Source organism: Chanodichthys erythropterus, chromosome 13 (genome assembly GCF_024489055.1).
Source record: "Chanodichthys erythropterus isolate Z2021 chromosome 13, ASM2448905v1, whole genome shotgun sequence".
Classification (NCBI taxonomy): domain Eukaryota; kingdom Metazoa; phylum Chordata; class Actinopteri; order Cypriniformes; family Xenocyprididae; genus Chanodichthys; species Chanodichthys erythropterus.
In genome coordinates this window covers 17820348-17840150 of record NC_090233.1, presented here as the reverse complement: position 1 = coordinate 17840150, position 19803 = coordinate 17820348, and the positions used below count along the sequence as shown (strand labels likewise).

General features: G+C 38.1%; 1 protein-coding gene across 1 annotated transcript; it reads left to right on the top strand.

The window, feature by feature from the left end:
* The first annotated feature begins 2058 nt into the window (after window positions 1–2058).
* Window positions 2059–19755, top strand: gldc (glycine dehydrogenase (decarboxylating)). Its single transcript, XM_067405846.1, has 25 exons — window positions 2059–2435; window positions 2626–2704; window positions 6050–6185; window positions 6625–6789; window positions 6962–7039; window positions 7939–8086; window positions 9444–9640; window positions 9729–9825; window positions 11649–11754; window positions 11838–11977; window positions 12068–12148; window positions 12251–12348; window positions 12468–12552; window positions 12669–12710; window positions 12945–13087; window positions 13376–13451; window positions 15992–16117; window positions 16568–16717; window positions 17609–17721; window positions 17817–17958; window positions 18318–18429; window positions 18525–18620; window positions 18700–18872; window positions 19053–19133; window positions 19225–19755. The coding sequence occupies exons 1-25, from the start codon at window positions 2160–2162 to the stop codon at window positions 19360–19362; spliced, it is 3078 nt and encodes a 1025-aa protein (XP_067261947.1). The 5' UTR covers window positions 2059–2159; the 3' UTR covers window positions 19363–19755.
* Window positions 19756–19803: the final 48 nt, after the last annotated feature.

The following is a 19803-nucleotide window of genomic DNA, read 5'->3' as shown; positions in this document are numbered from 1 at the left end:
ATAGACAGACAGATAGATGGTTGTATGAATGGATGGATGTAAATATTATCCACATGGATAGACAGACAGATAGATGGTTGGTTGGATGTATGGATGGATAGATGTAAATACTATCATGCAGATGGATAGACAGACAGATGGATAGATGGATGATAGACAGACGGATGGATAGATATACTGTCATACAGATGCATAGACAGACAAACAGATAGATGGTTGGATGGATGTATGGATGGATAGATGTAAATACTATCATACAGATAGACAGACATACGGACGGACAGATGGATTGACATAGACAGTTGGATGTATGGATGGATAAATACAATCATACAGATGCATAGACAGACAGACGGATAGATGGTTGGTTGGTTGGTTGGATGGATGTTTGGATGGATAGATGTAAATACTATCGTACAGATGGATAGACAGACGGATAGATGGTTGTATGAATGGATGGATGTAAATATTATACAGATGGATAGACAGACAGATAGATGGTTGGTTGGATGTATGGATGGATAGATGTAAATACTATCATACAGATTGATAGACAGACAGACAGACAGATGGTTGGTTGGATGTATGGATGGATAGATGTAAATACTATCATACAGATTGATAGACAGACAGACAGATAGATGGTTGGTTGGTTGGATGTATGGATGGATAGATGTAAATACAATCATACAGATGCATAGACAGACAGACGGATAGATGGTTGGATGGATGTATGGATGGATAGATGTAAATACTATCATACAGATAGACAGACAGACGGATAGACATGGATGTATGGATGGATAGATGTAAAAACTATTATACAGATGGATAGAGAGACAGATGGATATACAATAATACAGACAGACAGATGGATATATGAATATAGCCTATCATGCAGACAGACAGATGGACGGATAGATGGATTGATGGATGGATGGATGTAAATACTATCATACAGATGGATAGACAGACAGACGGATGGATGGATGATAGACAGACGGATGGATAGATATACTGTCATACAGATGCATAGACAGACAAACAGATAGATGGTTGGATGGATGTATGGATGGATAGATGTAAATACTATCATACAGATAGACAGACATACGGACGGACAGATGGATTGACATAGACAGTTGGATGTATGGATGGATAAATACAATCATACAGATGCATAGACAGACAGACGGATAGATGGTTGGTTGGTTGGTTGGATGGATGTTTGGATGGATAGATGTAAATACTATCGTACAGATGGATAGACAGGCGGATAGATGGTTGTATGAATGGATGGATGTAAATATTATACAGATGGATAGACAGACAGACGGATAGATGGTTGGTTGGATGTATGGATGGATAGATGTAAATACTATCATACAGATGGATAGATAGACAGACAGACAGACAGATGGTTGGTTGGATGTATGGATGGATAGATGTAAATACTATCATACAGATTGATAGACAGACAGATAGATGGTTGGTTGGTTGGATGTATGGATGGATAGATGTAAATACTATCATACAGATGAATAGAGAGACAGATGGATATACAATCATACAGACAGACAGATGGATATATGAATATAGCCTATCATGCAGACAGACAGATGGACGGATAGATGGATTGATGGATGGATGGATGTAAATACTATCATACAGATGGATACAGACAGACGGATGGATGGACAGAAGGGTGGATGAACGGACTTGAAAATTCCCTCTTTTTATACCCCAGGTGTGGAGAATGAGGAACCCCTCAGGAACTCTTCACTGTCCTGCAGCTTCTATCTACTGCATTCAGATTGCTCGACAATTTCCTCATGCTTTTGGGCGTTAAAAGCTTAACTACAAAACATGTAAAAACATAGAAAGGATGTAACGAGCAGATACCAACTGTATGAGTAATGAAGATAAATTGCTTCATAAACTGCCACGAAAAATTCAAAAGTTACGGCGGAACCTGAACGAGCGGGGCTTGTCCCTGCGTCAGAGAGAGTTCCCTTATCGATTGGCTGCTCCTTGTGCAACGAGGAGGCGTATAAAATAGACACTTTTAAGGAATTTCACAGACATTTAGTGGGTTACACGGCGTGGAGGCTGACTGAAAGATTATCGCGTATAATTTTCGTCAATCTCAAGCGAACAACATGCAGAGCTGCGCTAAATCCTGGCGTGTTGTCATCAGCAGGTCGATGAACGCTCGCGTGCCGTATAGGAATATCAGCAGCAAAGGGGATGTTTTTAAGAAACTTCAAGGTTTAACCGCAGATGTGTCTGCAAGTGTGCGCTGTATGGGCACCTCACAAGTTTTGTGGTCCAGAAAGATTGAAAGAATTCTGCCGAGACACGATGATTTCTCTGAAAGACACATTGGACCGGGTGACAAAGAGAAAAGAGAGATGCTCAATACTCTTGGACTTGAGGTAAGACTAATTTATTCGAACTTAAACAGCATATTTTAACTTGTATACCTGATTGCTAGCCTATTTAATCGCTTTATGTCAGCATTTTACTCGCATCTTAAACTTTGTAATGTGCAACAATTTTAGCGGTTTTTGTTGATAATAAAAATTCTGAACAAATCAATAATTTATATTTTGATTTTGATTTCAGTCAGTCGCTCAGCTTATAGAAAACACAATTCCCGCATCCATCCGCCTGGGAAGAAGTTTGAAAATGGACGATCCTGTGTGTAAGTTGCTCTTCACTCCTCTCTGCAGCTGCAGACAGAGGAAACACGTGTCGTTTGTTGTTGTGAATTCATCATATATTTGCATTGACTGTCTGAGGCAAACCGCGAGGTACATTTCATTTAAGCGATATTTAAAAACTATGTGCGGCGTCAGATTTTAGGGCAGCGGAATTATTAATTCCATTAAGCCTTTCTATCAAATATATATTTTTATTTCGAAATATTTCGAATTAGGGTTTTCTAACGGACCAGACTCCAACAAAGGAGTCTATCTGAGCGAGGAATGTAGGTTACACGCTCTTTGTGTGCCAATAGACCTTACTGGAGTGTTTTTCACCGTTAAGTCTTCCTTTGAACATATTTGGAGTTGTTTTTGCGGAGCCCGGCGAGCAGCACCAATCTCCTGACGCCCTTAGCTGATGCCAATAGGATGACAATTAGAGTGTAAAGTTCAGCGTCACACGGCCAGTTTGATCTGGTTAGCAGTAGCATTACATCACGCGTGCACCGCTCAACATATAACTTTGCGTAACATTTGACAGTTTAACGGCAATAACGACGAACAACAGGCAAAACTTTGAGATATATTGGCAAGTATATCGTCTAATAATTATTTAAAATACATTTACTATAAAAAGCGACGATTTGTACACACACAAACAATATAGTACACCGGAGTGTAAATGACACGTTTTAATTTTAATTTCTGCAAACAATACTAATATAAAAATGTAAAATAATTTTTTTTTATGTTAAGGCATCTATGCAGATGTAAAAAAAAAAAAAAAAGTCTATTTGAAGAGCAGTATGCTAATGCCAACATAACACCACTCACTAGACTCTTCCCCTCCCCAAATCATTATAAATGACAAAATTAGGGTTTTAAAAACTATACATCATTTATTATAGTTACTATGAGGTTTGACATATGGCAGAAGTCAGTTTTCTCCTCTGCTTGTGTGTGTCTTTAATGAAGTAAGCCATGCTGAAGCTGATGGGGGGGCTATACTGGATTCTGCTGGTTCCGCTGCACAGAGCTTGGTCTGCAAATTCACTGCTCAACAAGAATGCACTGCTTTGGCTCTCTAAACTTTCCCTCTTGTAGTTTTTATTCATATATTTTTTATTTATTGTTTTAAACCAAATTTTACACTGACAAACACTAATATACATATACATACATATATATATATATATATATATATATAACATCAAACAGCTGCCTGCTTCATTGTCACACAAATATTCAGTGTAAAACTAAATGAACATCCGGCAGACATGTTCGTGTTGGGGGGTGGGTCAGTAATGTGTATTTCTCTCTAGCTGTTTTTACTACAGCATTATCTTTGCCCTGCTCAGTTGCTGCGTTGCTAAGCTGCAACACAATGCCTCGGGAATTTGCAAGTCTCTGTATGAACCGGCTCCAATGCCCTCGAACTACAGCCATTAAACTTAGCTACCTAGCCATCAGGAAATGTCCCATATGTGCCCTTTCTTTACCTTTTTGCTACCAAATTATAAATTGCAAAAACCCTTAGTGCATTTATTAATTGGGTGAGATCGTGTGCTCTTGTATTATTCATCAGGACAATGTAGGTCATACCATGTAAAATATACCAGGTGTATCACACTATGTGTGAAGGCAGTTGTTTAGTACTTATTATATGAGTCATGTGAGAAGCTGCTTAAAAATATTGAGGCACAGTCATTTGTAAAATTGAAGCTGATTTCAATTTGATGCAACACAAACCATCAGGGTGTTTTTGTTTATGGAAGGAGCTTAAATATGAAAGACCTACCCCTTGATTCACAGACAAGGCTTAAGCCTAGTCCCAGACTAAAACGCATGCACTTGCATATCTTTAAAGGGTTAGTTCACCTAAATAATGAAATTTCTGTCATTAATTACGCACCCTCATGTCGTTTCATACCCGTAAGACCTTTGGAACACAAAGGAAGATATTTTCGATTTCTGAAAGTTAGTAAAGACATTGTTAAAATAGTCAACGTGACTACAGTGGTTCAACCTTAATGTTACGACAACAATACTTTTTGTGTGCAAAAACAAAACAAAATTAATGACTTTATTCAACAGTTTCTTTATTCATTAACAATGTCTTTACTACCTTTCTGGGCCGTGAAATGTGCAATGACGTTGCTGCCTATGTGTGGTTCAGAAACCTCTAAGTTGATGATGCATGGGGCAACGTGTTGAGCAATGTTGCCGTCAATGGGCAACCTGGTCAGACACAGGGCAACGGACAGTTGGCAGTAACCAATCAGAGAGGAACAAATCTATTGCCAACCCAATAAATACTTTATTATAATCAATTGTTAGGCACTATTTCAACTTTTCAAATATTTTCTTTCCGATATGATTTGTGATGGGAAAAGGGAGAAGAGCGGATTTGGCAAAAGGCAGATTCGAACCCTGCGTCAAAAGACACTTTCACGTGCCATACGCACTACAGATGTTACACAGACTGCATCTTTTTAGTATTTAACTGAAAACATTCAATGGTTGAATTACAGCCTACGCACATTAAATTGGACACCTGTTGGTATTTTAAGCATTAAATGAGGTAGATTCCCTGTTTTGGGTTGACGCATGACAACTTACCAGCGTAAAAAGATACAAGTTCACTCTCCTTTTCTTCGCTCCACTGCCGCTAAGAGGCCGCCATCTTGTTTGAATTTATTCTGAAATCTCCAAGCCGGTCATGTAATCGGCTGCTAGCATTCTGACTGGAGGATCTCAAAAAATTGCCCACGACCGCTCTAAAGTATCCAGATAGAAATTTGTTGCTCATTCTCAATAGGAAAGTGCCCAAGAAATGTTGTTCGGCAACATTTCTCAAAAAGTTGCCCCGTGCATCATCACCTTTATTGGATTTCATCAAAAAAAATCTTAATTTGTGTTCCAAAGATGAACAAAGGTTTTACGGGTTTGGAACGACATGTAATTAATGACACAATTTTAATTTTTGGGTGAACTAAGCCTTTAAGATATGTCAGTGCCATTTGTTTTGTCTCAAGATGCACACCAGTAATGTTTTTTTTCTACGGCATGTTTATAAAAACTACTTAAATGTTGTAATTGAACTAAGGCCTAATCCTGGCTTAATCTAAGGCCTGTCTGTGAAATCAGGCCATGATCATCTTTTTTTAATCAAATCAATCAAATTCTTTCATGACGATATTGACTACTCATGATAAAAGCAACTGCTACATCCTCAAAGTATGCAAGCACTGTTTAATTAATCTAGGGAGTTTTACACACAGTTTGTTTTGATCAGTAATCTCAGATATCCAAATCATTCTTATCTTTATACTTAATCACCACAGGTGAGAATGAAATTCTTGACTCACTCCAAAAGATTGCATCGAAGAACAAGTTGTGGAGGTCCTATATTGGAATGGGCTATTATGACTGCTCCGTCCCACAGGTCATACAAAGAAACCTGCTTGAGAATTCAGGATGGTATGTATGTCTTTTTTTTTCTTTTTTTTTTTCTCTCTCTTTCTCTCTCTCTCTCACTCTCTCTTTCTCTCTCTCTTTCTCTCTCTCTCTTTCTCTCTCTCTCTTTCTCTCTCTCTCTTTCTCTCTCTCTCTTTCTCTCTCTCTCTCTTTCTCTTTCTCTTTGAAGCATTTTTCACCTTCTGGTGGAGCAAAGCCAAAAAGGGACTAAGGAATCTATTTTGACACGCATCAACCCTTTTTCACTAATTGGACTTAAAATTTACAGCCACGAGCTAGAACACTTTGTTCATTAGTTTCTCATGGTCCATACAGTTCTAGGCACAAAGCAAATTGCATTTTGCTGATTTTTATTGCATAAATGAGTAGCATCAGATAAATCTTGTGACTCAAGCTGAAGGTCTTTGGTTAGCGTTTTAGTGAGTTTTTGTGTTTTCTATAGGGTTACTCAGTACACACCGTACCAGCCTGAGGTCTCTCAGGGGCGTCTGGAGAGCTTGCTCAATTATCAGACTATGGTCTGTGACATCACGGGGATGGCAGTAGCCAATGCATCATTGCTGGATGAAGGTACTGCCGCTGCAGAGGCCATGCAGCTCTGCAACAGGTTAGTGAACTAACTCCTGGAAACACCTGTGAAGAACAACATGCTGTTTTATCAAGGAAGAGTTTGTCTATTAGCCAACACTTGAACAAGCACATTCCGTTCTTTGGCGTGCAGGATGGCTAATCTCCAGGGCTGGGAGTGATAATTAACACTCACCTTTTCCTTTTCAAAGGCAAAACAAAAGAAGAACGTTCTACATTGACCCACGCTGCCATCCTCAGACTATTGCAGTTGTGCAAACCAGAGCCAAGTAAGGAAGTTCACCAGTTTATAGAATAAAACATTATAAAACTGTCTACTTATCTGTCTCTCTCTATTCAATTCAAAATTGCTTTATTGGCATGACTAAATAATACAATATTGCCAAAGCTTGAAATATATGTACAGAAAACAAAAATAATAATAAATGTTAGTAGAAAATATTAAGTTCTGGCAGGTCATGTCAATGAAGCTTGCATCAGCTGACTCCCAGGTGACTCATGTCTACCTATAGGAATACAACGCCTATTACGGCATCTATATATAAGCTCCTCAGTATCATCAGCAGCTGTTGCATTTCTCAGGAGCAAATTACCCTCCTCCATCCCCAGCTCCTCCTCTCTTCAGTCAGGATTGGCCTTATTTCCCCTGAATCAGACTAATTCTCAAAATATGTGTATGTTAAATCATGACATTTAATGATATCTGCATGTTGATCCTGTTCTGTTTACCCTAGGGGGGTTATTGCTGCTCTCTTATCCATGCTAGGCTGCATGGATGCGCAGGGAGTTCTTGCCCAGAACAGAACCTTAACGCCAATACAAACTCTATGCATTATCTATCATATTTGACGATAGTGGTCCTGACAGAACTTAAATAAAGTGTAACATGTGTGAACATTTTGATACCACAGTCTCTGCTGTCTCTCAGGCTGTGGCACATCCACATAGATGTCTCTCTTATTGATCTGAATTATCTCTCCTGTCCTACAGCGAGCACACACCCTTTGCTCTCTGGGTAACCAGCTTCAGCTTCCTGTGTTTGCCGGTCTCAATAGCTAGTCTGTGCTCACTATGCCTCTGACACTCTGATAGAGAGATAGACAGAGAGAGACTATCTCCAATCACTTCATCTATCTATTTCGACTTATTAATTGTTTGTATCCTTTAGTTACATTGGTGTGAAGACCGTTCTCAAACTTCCTCATGAGATGGACTTCAGTGGGAAGGATGTTAGCGGTGTGCTCTTCCAGTATCCAGACACTGAGGGCAGGGTGGAAGATTTCACTGCACTTGTTGATCAGGCCCACAAGGGTGGTGTATGTACCTCTCTATATTATTATATAATTCACATTTACATTTTAGGTTTTACATAATCATTAACCTCAATCATTTACTCACCGTTCCAAACCTGTTTGAATACTTTCTCTTGTGGAAAACAACAGGAAAAGAATTTGAAGAACACACTGTTCTGTTCTTACTACTAAATAAGTTAGCTATTGGTTACTGATGTCTGACCTAGTGTGATGGCAAGTTTGAATATGTTGAAGTGAGATTTGAATGTTTCCTCAAAATATCTCCATCGGTGTGTTTTAAAAAAAAAAAAAAGTCATTCATGTTCCCACTAAAAAAAATATTTTTTTTTGTATACAGATGCATAATATCATATGATTTTAATACAGCAGTGCTGGGTAGTTACTGATTACATGTAATCTGGATTACGTAATTAGATTCCAAAAGTGGTTGTAATTAGATTATATTACAAAATGCTCGTAATCAGACTACAGTTACTTTTTTATTGATTACATGATTACATATTATTCACACAATGGTACTCTATCATTCATAATTGATTGATTTCTCCTTGATTCTTTTTCATGTTTTACATTTTTCCTTTCTAAAAAAAAAAAAAAAAAAGCATATTGTTTATATACATTCACAAAGTCTTTTAGTTTTGTGAAAATTGCACACATAAACCACCCACTAGTCGGGTGACATTAATTATATGGAAAATTGAGAGGCCACAAAACATTTGATGCCTGGATTTTAGGAAATCATTTAACTTTTGAGGAGTATTTTAGCAACTTCAACACATCAAATCAACTCCTGACAAACACATTCATTATTATTATTTGAATTATCACTCAGTAAGTCATTTAAACCTGTATTTGGGATGATTTTTTTTCCTTTCAAACATTAATATATTTTTTCATTATTTTAAATTGATTTTAATTTAAAATTTTTATGGTTAATTTAATTAATAGCTTTTCATTAAACTCAAAAAACCCCTGCAGTTCCCTTACGCACACCAGTTTGGGAAATCCTGCTGTAATGTAATATTTAATGCACTTCATGTTGTTGATAACAAACATTGGAATATATTTACTTTTTCTTTGTATTTTTATATCAATATGGTACAAGATTGTACTATTCAATTCAATGTGATAAACGGGTTAGGTCAAAAGTAATCTAAAATGAATCAAAAAGTAGTCGGATTATATTACCTATAATGCATAATGTAATGGAATACATTACCAACTACAATTTTTGTCATGTAATTTGGAATTGGTAACGGATTACATTTAAGTAATCTACCCAGCATGGTTCATACATGATTAAAGCACCAGATTGTGATCCAGTTCCATTGTTGTTGTTGTTTTTTTTTCCCCCCCAAAGGCACTAGCTTGCTGTGCCACAGACTTGCTAGCACTCTGCGTGTTGCGTCCTCCGGGTGAGTTTGGAGTTGACATCGCTTTGGGCAACTCTCAGCGCTTTGGAGTTCCTCTCTGCTATGGTGGGCCTCATGCTGCGTTCTTTGCAGTCAAAGAAAATCTGGTCAGGATGATGCCAGGAAGGATGGTTGGAGTGACCAGGTGAGTCTGTCCTTTTTATAGTCTCAAGGCCTTAATGTAGTTTGCCTCATCAGTGTTGGTATAAACTGTCCAATGTTTCCTGTTGCAGAGATGCAGCTGGTAAAGAGGTTTATCGTCTGGCTCTCCAGACCAGAGAGCAGCACATCCGCAGAGACAAAGCCACCAGCAACATCTGCACTGCTCAGGTATAGCTTAACTCAAGGGTGTCCAAACTCAGTCCTGGAGGGCTACTGTCCTACAGAGTTTAGCTCCAACTTGCCAATTAATTAGACCTTGATAAGCTTCAGATGTGTTTAGTTGGGGTTGGAGCTAAACTCTGCTGGACAGTGGCCCACCAGGGGCCTGTACCATGATGGTAGATGAACAAACTCAGGGTTATAGGATTAGTTTCGAGTTGACAAAACCAAACCACTCCAATCCGGCTTTGTTGGTACCATGATGCTGATCATAAACTTTCTCTGTCAACTCAGGCTTTGATCCTGAGTTTGTGAAGTGTGTGCACATGAATCTGTGACATCAGTGGTGAACAGCCAATCACATGCTTTGCAACAGAAATAAACTGTGATTCACTTCTCACGAGAGAGCCAGCGAGATTCAATTCACTGAAAATTAAGAATTTAAACGCATTTACACTAATGGAAAATACTTATCTTTGAAAGAGGACAAAAAAAAGAAATGATCTTTCTCTATCAGTCCAAGTGAAGTTAGTTTATATGGTTAATAATATATAGCGATAGAGACTCAAACATACAAGCTCACATGTAGTCATATTTAAATAGTATATTTACACCTTATTTATATTAGCCTACATATGATCAGTATTCATTGAAACTAAGTGCTTAATAACAACTGTTAAACTAAACTTGCATGTGTGTAATGGATTAATAAAAATATAGATAATATACAAATCATATATAAATTATATTATCATTAAAACCAGACAATTTCATCATTAAATATTTGTTTTTACTATATAATGACCTTTAATTTGGAGGAAGAGAAACTGGGGGAGTGACTTTATTGCGTTGGGTGTGTCAGTGTCACTTAGCTTACACCTGATTGGTCCAATTTCAGTTTGAGATCTCTAACCCTGAACATAACCTGCCCCGGAGCAGGTTAGCCGTGGAGCGTAAGTTACCATGGCGATGAACACCGCTAAAAGCCAAGTCACTTTCATGGTACCTAAAACCCAGGATTGGTGCAAACTAATCTGAAACTTACCTGGCTAGCCAGCTAATCCAGCTTCATGGTACAGGCCCCAGGAGCAGGATCGGACACCCCTGGCTTAACTAATCTGAAAATACAATATATACGTGTTTGTGTGTGTGTACTTGTACAACTATCTTTGAGGAAAAAGTGAGGACATTTTGGCCTGTCCCTACTTTCTGAGACCCTTTCAAAGGCCTTTTTGAGGGTCAACACTTGGTTTTAGGGATAAGGTTAAACACACAGCATAACCAGTGAGGTTCATTCTTGTGTGTTACGCAGCATGTTTGAGCTTCCGCAAGAGGTTTGTTGTTGTGCATCATTGAGGTTCGATTGAGCTTCTGTTTCTGTTCACTGATCAATGTTTATATGTGAGTAAAAGCCTAAATTAAATTCATCATAAAAATTGAGTCTCTTCAGAAAATTGACTAATCCACTTAAATGATATGGATTAGTTTTCCAATCTCTTTATGAAGTTTTTGAAGCCTCAAAGTTTCTATTGCATAGCTGTCTAATATGGAGGGAGAGAAAGCTGTCAGATTTCATCCAAAAGATCTTCATTTGCATTCCAAAGATGAACGAAAGTCTTAGGGTTTTGGAACGACACGAGGGTGAATAATTAATGATAGACTTTTCATTTTGGGGTGAAATAACGCTTTATGGGTAGGTTTAGGGCAAGAGTTCGAGGAGCTAGAGTCGGCATTGTCAATGAATGTCCTCACAAAGACCACTGTTTAAAAATGTGTGTGTATAATTTGTGAAGTTGTACATCTGTACTAAATTTTAATTTCTTTAAACTCAGGCTCTTCTTGCAAACATGGCTGCCATGTATGCATTGTATCATGGTCCTCAAGGATTGAGGCACATTGCAGAGAGAACCCACAATGCAACGTTGATTCTCGCTGAGGGCAAGTCGTTTGACTCCTGTTTATTCTTTTTCTAAGAATTTTATAGGGATTTTTGTGATACTGATTGCTTCTTGTTATAATAGGGCTGAAAAGAGCTGGGCACAAACTCCAACATGAGAACTTCTTTGACACACTGAAGATCAACTGCGGTGTGGCCGGCAAGGACATCTTAGAAAAAGCTACGCAGCGGGAAATCAACCTACGGTTGTACAGTGATGGAGTGGTGAGACCTGTGAAAATGTTAAAACACAAATAGACATTTAATTTTATTATTCATTTGTTTAATGTTTTTAATTTATTGATGTGGTTTTAGCTCGGAGTGTCTCTGGATGAAACTGTCACTGAGAGAGACTTGGACGATCTGCTCTGGATCTTCGGGTGTGAATCATCAGCTGTAAGTTCTTGCCTGATTCAGAAAGATTTTAAATGTTGCTAAAACTCTGAAAGTCGAAAAGTCTTCGTTCCCTTATGAGATCATCTTTTTGACCTCTATCAGGAACTTATTGCTGAGAAAATGAGTGAGCGAACAAAAGGATTGCTGGCAAGCCCTTTCAAGAGAACCAGCAAGTTTCTCACCCATCCAGTGTTTAACAGGTTTGTTTCAATGCTAACTATTGTTTTAACAAATCTCTTGCTACAACTGTGTGGATATGCTTTTTTTTTTTTTTTTTTCTTTTCTGTATCATAATTACTTGTACTGCTTTCAATTTCAGTTATCACTCAGAGACCAATATTGTACGTTACATGAAGCGCCTGGAAAATAAGGATATTTCTCTCGTACATAGTATGATTCCATTGGTAAGTAAAAAAAAAAAAAAAAATCAGAGTATCACAGAGTTTACTTTAGGGTTTATCCCGTGTGATGATTTTTCATAAAAACATCACAGTAACACAAACTCTGCTTTTGAATCCAGGGCTCATGCACAATGAAGCTGAACAGTTCCTCTGAGCTCATGGTGAGTCAGTATTGCTCTGCTCTTTTAGAAGAGCCCTCCTTTTTACTCGTTCTTTTCTCTGACATCGCCTCACTTCAACCAATCAGGGCTGCATTTACCAAAAGCATTGTGAGCCAAGTTGATCGTACAGACCATTTGTTCCAATAGTTCTAAGATCTACTTGGGATTTCGATGCGTTTCAGAAACACAGCCCTGATCTTTTCATTGTTTCACACTGTAATCTTTTCACAACAGCCAATCACCTGGAGAGAATTTGCAAACATCCACCCCTTTGTGCCATTGGAGCAGGCTGAAGGTTATCAGCAGCTCTTCAGGCAGCTTGAGAGAGACCTTTGTGAGATTACAGGATATGATAAGATCTCCTTTCAACCAAACAGGCAAGTGTCTTACCTGAAATTGCTGCTACAATATCAAGCAGATGATTCATTCTAATTGCAAACAACAGTTGTCTTGTAGTTGACAAATCTAGTGTCAACATGACTTTCATTTCATTCAGGTTTCTTTGGCTGATAAGTTTGGGGGTGTGTACGCATCTATATGTTCAGCTTGGTTGAAACTTTAACAGGCTCATTAGTATACTGTACTCTTGGCCAAGAGCAATCTTTGAACTCTGTTGTGCTGAGGCAGAACGGTTACATGATGCTATTGATTTCTTTGTTCTGTAGCGGCGCGCAGGGGGAATACGCGGGCTTGGCTGCAATCAAAGCATATCTGAATTCCAAAGGAGAATCTCATAGAACGGTGAGTATCATCCTGCAGTGAAATGCCCCTATCATTTAACCTTAAATGTCATGCTCGACCTCAGAGCCTTTTTAAAAACATACTTGACCTCTGAGGTATCAGGTTGACCCTTCATGACTTTTACCCCCACCCCGCACAGGTGTGGATTCATTTGGGTACCTACATTGGGAAAATGTATAGTTATAAATAATATAATCTAACCCTAACAGAACTTGCATTTGTACAATTAAAAAAAATGATGTATTTTGTCTTTTACAAATTATGTCCAAAAAAGGAGGTTTGGGAAGATTTTGTGTGTATGTGTATACACACAGACACATTTATTTCATTTTATTATTTTGAAAGACTCCCAAAAATATGAAAGCACTTAAATATGTTATCTATCAGTGATTTCACTCCTGACAAAAATAGATTTAGATTCAGAATATAGATTCAGCAACTTTAGTACTCATACTGCACTACCTGCAAACATTAGTGAAAGGAAAGCAAACGATTCATGAGTGATGCAAAAAAAAATGTAAAAATGTTATGTAATTTTGCTGTTAAATTCTCCACAGTGTAAAGTAGAAAATACTCAGAGGTTTTTTTTTTTTTTTTTTTTTTTTAACCTGAGAGAAAAATTGCTGAAAAAGTGGCAGATTGCTAGTTGGGACTGGATAGAAGATCAGCGATAAGAACGTTTAGTCAAGTCATTGCTGTGTTTTGTAATCTGGCCTTTGTTTTTTATCATCTCCCTAATAAGCAGATCTTAGATAGCGGATGCAGCTCTTAAACCAGCCAAGGTTCAAACTGCCATGGTTGAGTAAATAGCCATCGAAAACAAGCACCCTGTTACAGGATTCTACTTCAGTGCAAGATTCCATATTTGGTGATTTTTAAGACTTGCAAGCCTTGGATGATGAGGTTGTCTATGGTGACCTACTGCAAATTGCACAATGTTAAGTGTTTGGGCCACTGTGTCCTTAGTTCAGAAAGTCTGCCATACAGTCTGTTATGACATGTTGACATTTAATGATTAAATGGACAGCACTTGATTAAAATTGAGTACACCCACATTAGAATTGTTATTTTACTCACCCTCATGTCAATCCAAATGTCTGTTGAACATAGTGGGTACAGAAAGTATTCAGACCCCCTTAAATTTTTCACTCTTTGTTATATTGCAGCCATTTGCTAAAATCATTTAAGTTCATTCTTTTTCCTCATTAATGTACACACAGCACCCCATATTGACAGAAAAACACAGAATTGTTGACATTTTTTGCAGATTTATTAAAGAAGAAAAACTGAAATATCACATGGTCCTAAGTATTCAGACCCTTTGCTCAGTATTTAGTAGAAGCACCCTTTTGATCTAATACAGCCATGAGTCTTTTTGGGAAAGATGCAAAAAGTTTTTCACACCTGGATTTGGGGATCCTCTGCCATTCCTCCTTGCAGATCCTCTCCAGTTCTGTCAGGTTGGATGGTAAACGTTGGTGGACAGCCATTTTTAGGTTTCTCCAGAGATGCTCAATTGGGTTTAAGTCAGGGCTCTGGCTGGGCCATTCAAGAACACTGAGTTGTTGTGAAGCCATTCCTTCGTTATTTTAGCTGTGTGCTTAGGGTCATTGTCTTGTTGGAAGGTAAACCTTCGGCCCAGTCTGAGGTCCTGAGCACTCTGGAGAAGGTTTTCGTCCAGGATATCCCTGTACTTGGCCGTGTTCATCTTTCTCCCGATTGCAACCAGTCGTCCTGTCCCTGCAGCTGAAAAACACCCCCACAGCAAGAACCTTAACTGCAGCAGAAATGTTTTTTGTAACCTTGGCCAGATCTGTGCCTTGCCACAATTCTGTCTCTGAGCTCTTCAGGCAGTTCCTTCGACCTCATGATTCTCATTTGCTCTGACATGCACTGTGAGCTGTAAGGTTTTATATAGACAGGTGTGTGGCTTTCCTAATCAAGTCCAATCAGTATAATCAAACACAGCTGGACTCAAATGAAGGTGTAGAACCATCTCAAGGATGATCAGAAGAAAGCACCTGAGTTAAATATGAGTGTCACAGCAAAGGGTCTGAATACTTAGAACCATGTGATATTTCAGTTTTTCTTTTTTAATAAATCTGCAAAAATTTAAACAATTCTGTTTTTCTGTCAATATGGGGTGCTGTGTGTACATTGAGGGGGGGGAAAAAAGAACTTAAATGATTTTAGCAAATGGCTGCGATATAACAGAGTGAAAAATTTAATGGGGTCTGAATACTTTCATAATGAAAGTAGACCTTGACTACTTAGCTCCACGAAAGTATTCCCTATGGCTTCATGCAAGGAACACTCCAAAATTTTCACAAAAGTAATTCGCACAATATGTATAATATCAGTTAAGACTTATGAAATATTGTCATCTTTCTTGATGTTGCAAGAGACTGTATAAATATAAGCACCAAATATAGGTTCTGTGTATCTTAAACAACCTGTAGATTTCCTTGGTTAGAAAAATAAAAGATTTTTGGTTTTGTCAATTTAATCTCCCATATTAAATCTGTTCTGGATTTGTTCAGGTCTGTCTGATTCCCAAATCGGCTCATGGAACAAACCCTGCCAGCGCACAGATGGCAGGCATGAAGGTTCAGGTGGTTGAAGTGGATAAAGATGGCAACATTGATGTGTCTCACCTTAAAGCCATGGTATGTACGATGATTTAAAGTGTTTCGTTTTGCATTACTTGTCAACAGGAAGCCTTTATCTTCTGATAGAGAGCTATTTGCACTGATACACTTGTCTATGATAACAAAATATTACATAAGTGTTAAAGGTGTCAAGTTGTGTAATTTCTGCCCCACTAGCAGCACCAAACAAAATTGCGAAAATGATGAGATTCGAATCAGTTTCCTGAACGCACCTCTTGTCTGCCATTTAAGCAAACAAATAGTCCCAACTTTAAACTTACACATTGTCGCTGTCATGATGCTCAAACAGAGCAATGTTTTGAAAGCTCAGTGTTTATACTTTTTGGAGGGAATCAACCTAAGAATGGCTTGGTTTTGTCTTGGATGGGGAAAGAGTTTTAACATCTAAAAAAATTTGCCTTTTAAAGAAGCACTTTACCACATGTTTTACTTGGGTTTTTTTGTCAGGTGGACAAACATAAGGCCAATTTGGCTGCCATAATGATCACCTACCCCTCCACCAATGGTGTCTTTGAGGAGAATGTCCGTGAAGTGTGTGAGCTCATTCATCAGAACGGTGGACAGGTGTACCTGGATGGTGCCAACATGAACGCACAAGTAAGATGAAGAACAGTAATGCTTTACAGTACTGAAGTCATCATTAACATTAGTTATAAAATAGTTAACTTGAACTAACAATTAACTACTTTTAGAGCATTTAACTTTACATTTTTACTTACTTTAACAGTTTGATATGCATTATTAGTAAACTGCACCACGTTTCTAAATTAATATTAATAAATAAAAAAAATTTGATTGTTACAGTAAGAGCTGTATTCACAGTATTATAATGGCTAAGGCCCTGTTTACACCTGGTGTTAAGATGCGTTTTGGTCGATCAGATGACTCATAGATGAGGGAACATTCCTGTTTTCACCTGGTGTTTTAATCGGTCTCTTCTGTATTTATTTCTTTGAGAGGAGGGTCTATGGGTGGGTAAATGTATGGACTTTTGCAATGTTTAGATCTGATGGACAAAGTACAAGCAATTTACATATGAACACGACCTTAGATGACGGGAAAAACTTTTGTTTCTGCTCTGACAGGACCAAGAAGAACACTGTGAGAGTGTGTGTTAAAAATCAGGAATGGTGATGAATGCACGTTTTTCATCTTCAAACCAAACTTGTGTCGACAAAGATTAAATCCTGTCTGGCTTACGCACTTCCCATAATGTTTACGTGTTAGGTCAGTAGGTGGAAAGAAGGGGGTCTTTTCTGGTTGAAGCACAACTACCACATGAGCATCTACACCAAGAAAGCAATCCGGTTGAATGTGTTTTCAACTACCTCTGGAAGTGGTCAAAAGTGTACGAGCTTAAAGCGTTTTAGACTTCCACTTTTGATCCAATCGACCAAAACGCATTTTTAAATCAAGGTGTAAACAGGGCCTAAGAGTTTTACATTAAATGTGCATTTTATGGATTGTTCATGTTTATTTTTGATTCAGGTTGGATTATGTCGACCAGGAGATTATGGCTCAGATGTTTCTCACTTGAATCTCCACAAAACCTTCTGCATTCCTCATGGTGGTGGCGGCCCTGGGATGGGACCAATCGGAGTGTAAGTGTTTTGATGTGAACAGACCTTCCCTATGGCATCTGTACCAGAAATGTTGATCTGTTGACTCCAGTTAACCTAATTGCTTTTACCTATAGGAAACAGCATCTTGCCCCCTTCCTGCCGAGTCATCCAGTGGTGAACATTCAGTTCACTAATGCAGGAAGTTCTTTGGGCACCATCAGCGCCGCTCCCTGGGGCTCCAGCGCTATCCTGCCCATCTCATGGGCTTACATTAAGGTCAGCACTCCCTCTGCATTTTTTTTTTTTTTTTTTTTTTGTCTTACCTTTTTGAATAATAGGGATGTACTGATATTAACCGTGACCGTTACAGACTATTTGAATTAAGTATACTTAATTCAACTATACTATTCATTTGCCTAAATGCATTAAAAATACTAAAGTAATTTTAAATCCTACATGTGAATTTGGGCATCAAAACGTTCAAGATTACATTGTTAATAAATTAGTGACTTTTAAAGTCATTTTTAAATGTAAAAATCAGAAAATGAGCTGCACAATACCAAGCTAATACAAATTAAAAAACAAATTAATAATACTGGCTAATATATATAATTATTTTCCCTTCCATTCAACAGATGATGGGTTCCAAGGGTCTTGGTCACGCTACAGAGGTGGCCATTCTCAATGCCAATTACATGGCTAAAAGACTGGAAAACCACTACAAAATTCTTTTCAAGGGCTCTAAAGGTTGGTGTTATTGAATGAAATGTGTTTTTTTTTTTTGTTTTTTTTTCTTAAAAATGAACTGAAATACCTCACGAAAGTTTCTGATTATTTTGCAGGATTTGTTGCTCATGAATTTATTTTGGACGTGCGGCCTTTTAAAAAGTCAGCAAACATTGAGGCAGTTGATGTAGCAAAAAGACTGCAAGATTATGGTAAAAAGAAAAACAGACATTTAAAGCAGGTTATTTCATGGATGACAATTTACTAATTTTATGCAACCTTTTATGACAGGTTTTCATGCACCGACCATGTCATGGCCTGTGGCTGGAACTCTAATGATCGAACCCACGGAGTCCGAGGATAAGGCCGAGCTCGACCGCTTCTGTGACTCGCTGCTGGCCATCCGACAGGAAATCGCAGACATTGAAGAGGGCCGGATGGACTCTAGGGTTAATCCTCTCAAGGTGAGCATTTACAGTGATGCACTTGAGTTTGTGAAACTATTTGTATTCCTCTTGCCAACTCAATTGGACTCATTTATGTACAGAAGAAATAATAAAAGTGCTTCTCATTTCTGTTTTTAAACCCTGCATATTGCCTTGCCCCATATAACTCTAATTTTGTCTTGCTTGTGTCATCCAAAGATGGCTCCTCACTCATTGGCCAGCATTACCTCGAGCACATGGGACAGACCTTATTCCAGAGAGTATGCTGCTTTCCCCATGGTGCGTAACTTAAATCAATGTAAAATACAGACTCCTTGCTCAAACCAAATGTGTTCTTATTAATTCAGTTTTAAAATGTATGTTATTACAGCCTTTTGTGAGACCTGAGACCAAATTCTGGCCCACAATCTCAAGAATCGATGACATTTACGGTGACCAACACCTCGTCTGCACCTGTCCACCAATGGACGCATACGAGTCTCCATATGAAGAAAGGGCTTCCTCGTGACCTCATTACGCAATGACATGCTTCTTCATCCAAATGAACCATTCCCATCAAATATGATAAGTTCTTCCCTGTGATTTCTTTTCTTTGGTACGTTCACGGTCCTTTTGCATACAATGCACAAATAGCTGGCCTCTTCTCCTCTGTTACTCTACTAAAACAATCCAAATCTGATTCAGATACTGTATAATCAACCTGTATAGGGGTTCATTTTTGTTGTTTTTATATTTTTATTCACTGTATAAAAATATTTGGGTGTTTTTGGTCTGTATCTAGGCATAACTTACTGGCACTGTTCTCAATGTTAACATTAATTTTATAGATGTAATGTAAGTTTTCTAATTATTTAAGAAATGGATCCTGTTTGTAGCAATTTAATAAATATTTTAAAAGGAACCTTGGTTTACATGATATGCCTTGAAAAGCAATAGTATTACTACAAGT

Excerpts from the sequence above, each read along its gene's own strand:
- gldc (XM_067405846.1), top strand. The coding sequence starts at position 2,160 with ATGCAGAGCTGCGCTAAATCCTGGCGTGTTGTCATCAGCAGGTCGATG. Across the intron at positions 2,705-6,049 it reads GAAAATGGACGATCCTGTGT|GTGAGAATGAAATTCTTGAC; the intron begins GTAAGTTGCTCT and ends TAATCACCACAG. Across the intron at positions 18,430-18,524 it reads TCTTTTCAAGGGCTCTAAAG|GATTTGTTGCTCATGAATTT; the intron begins GTTGGTGTTATT and ends ATTATTTTGCAG.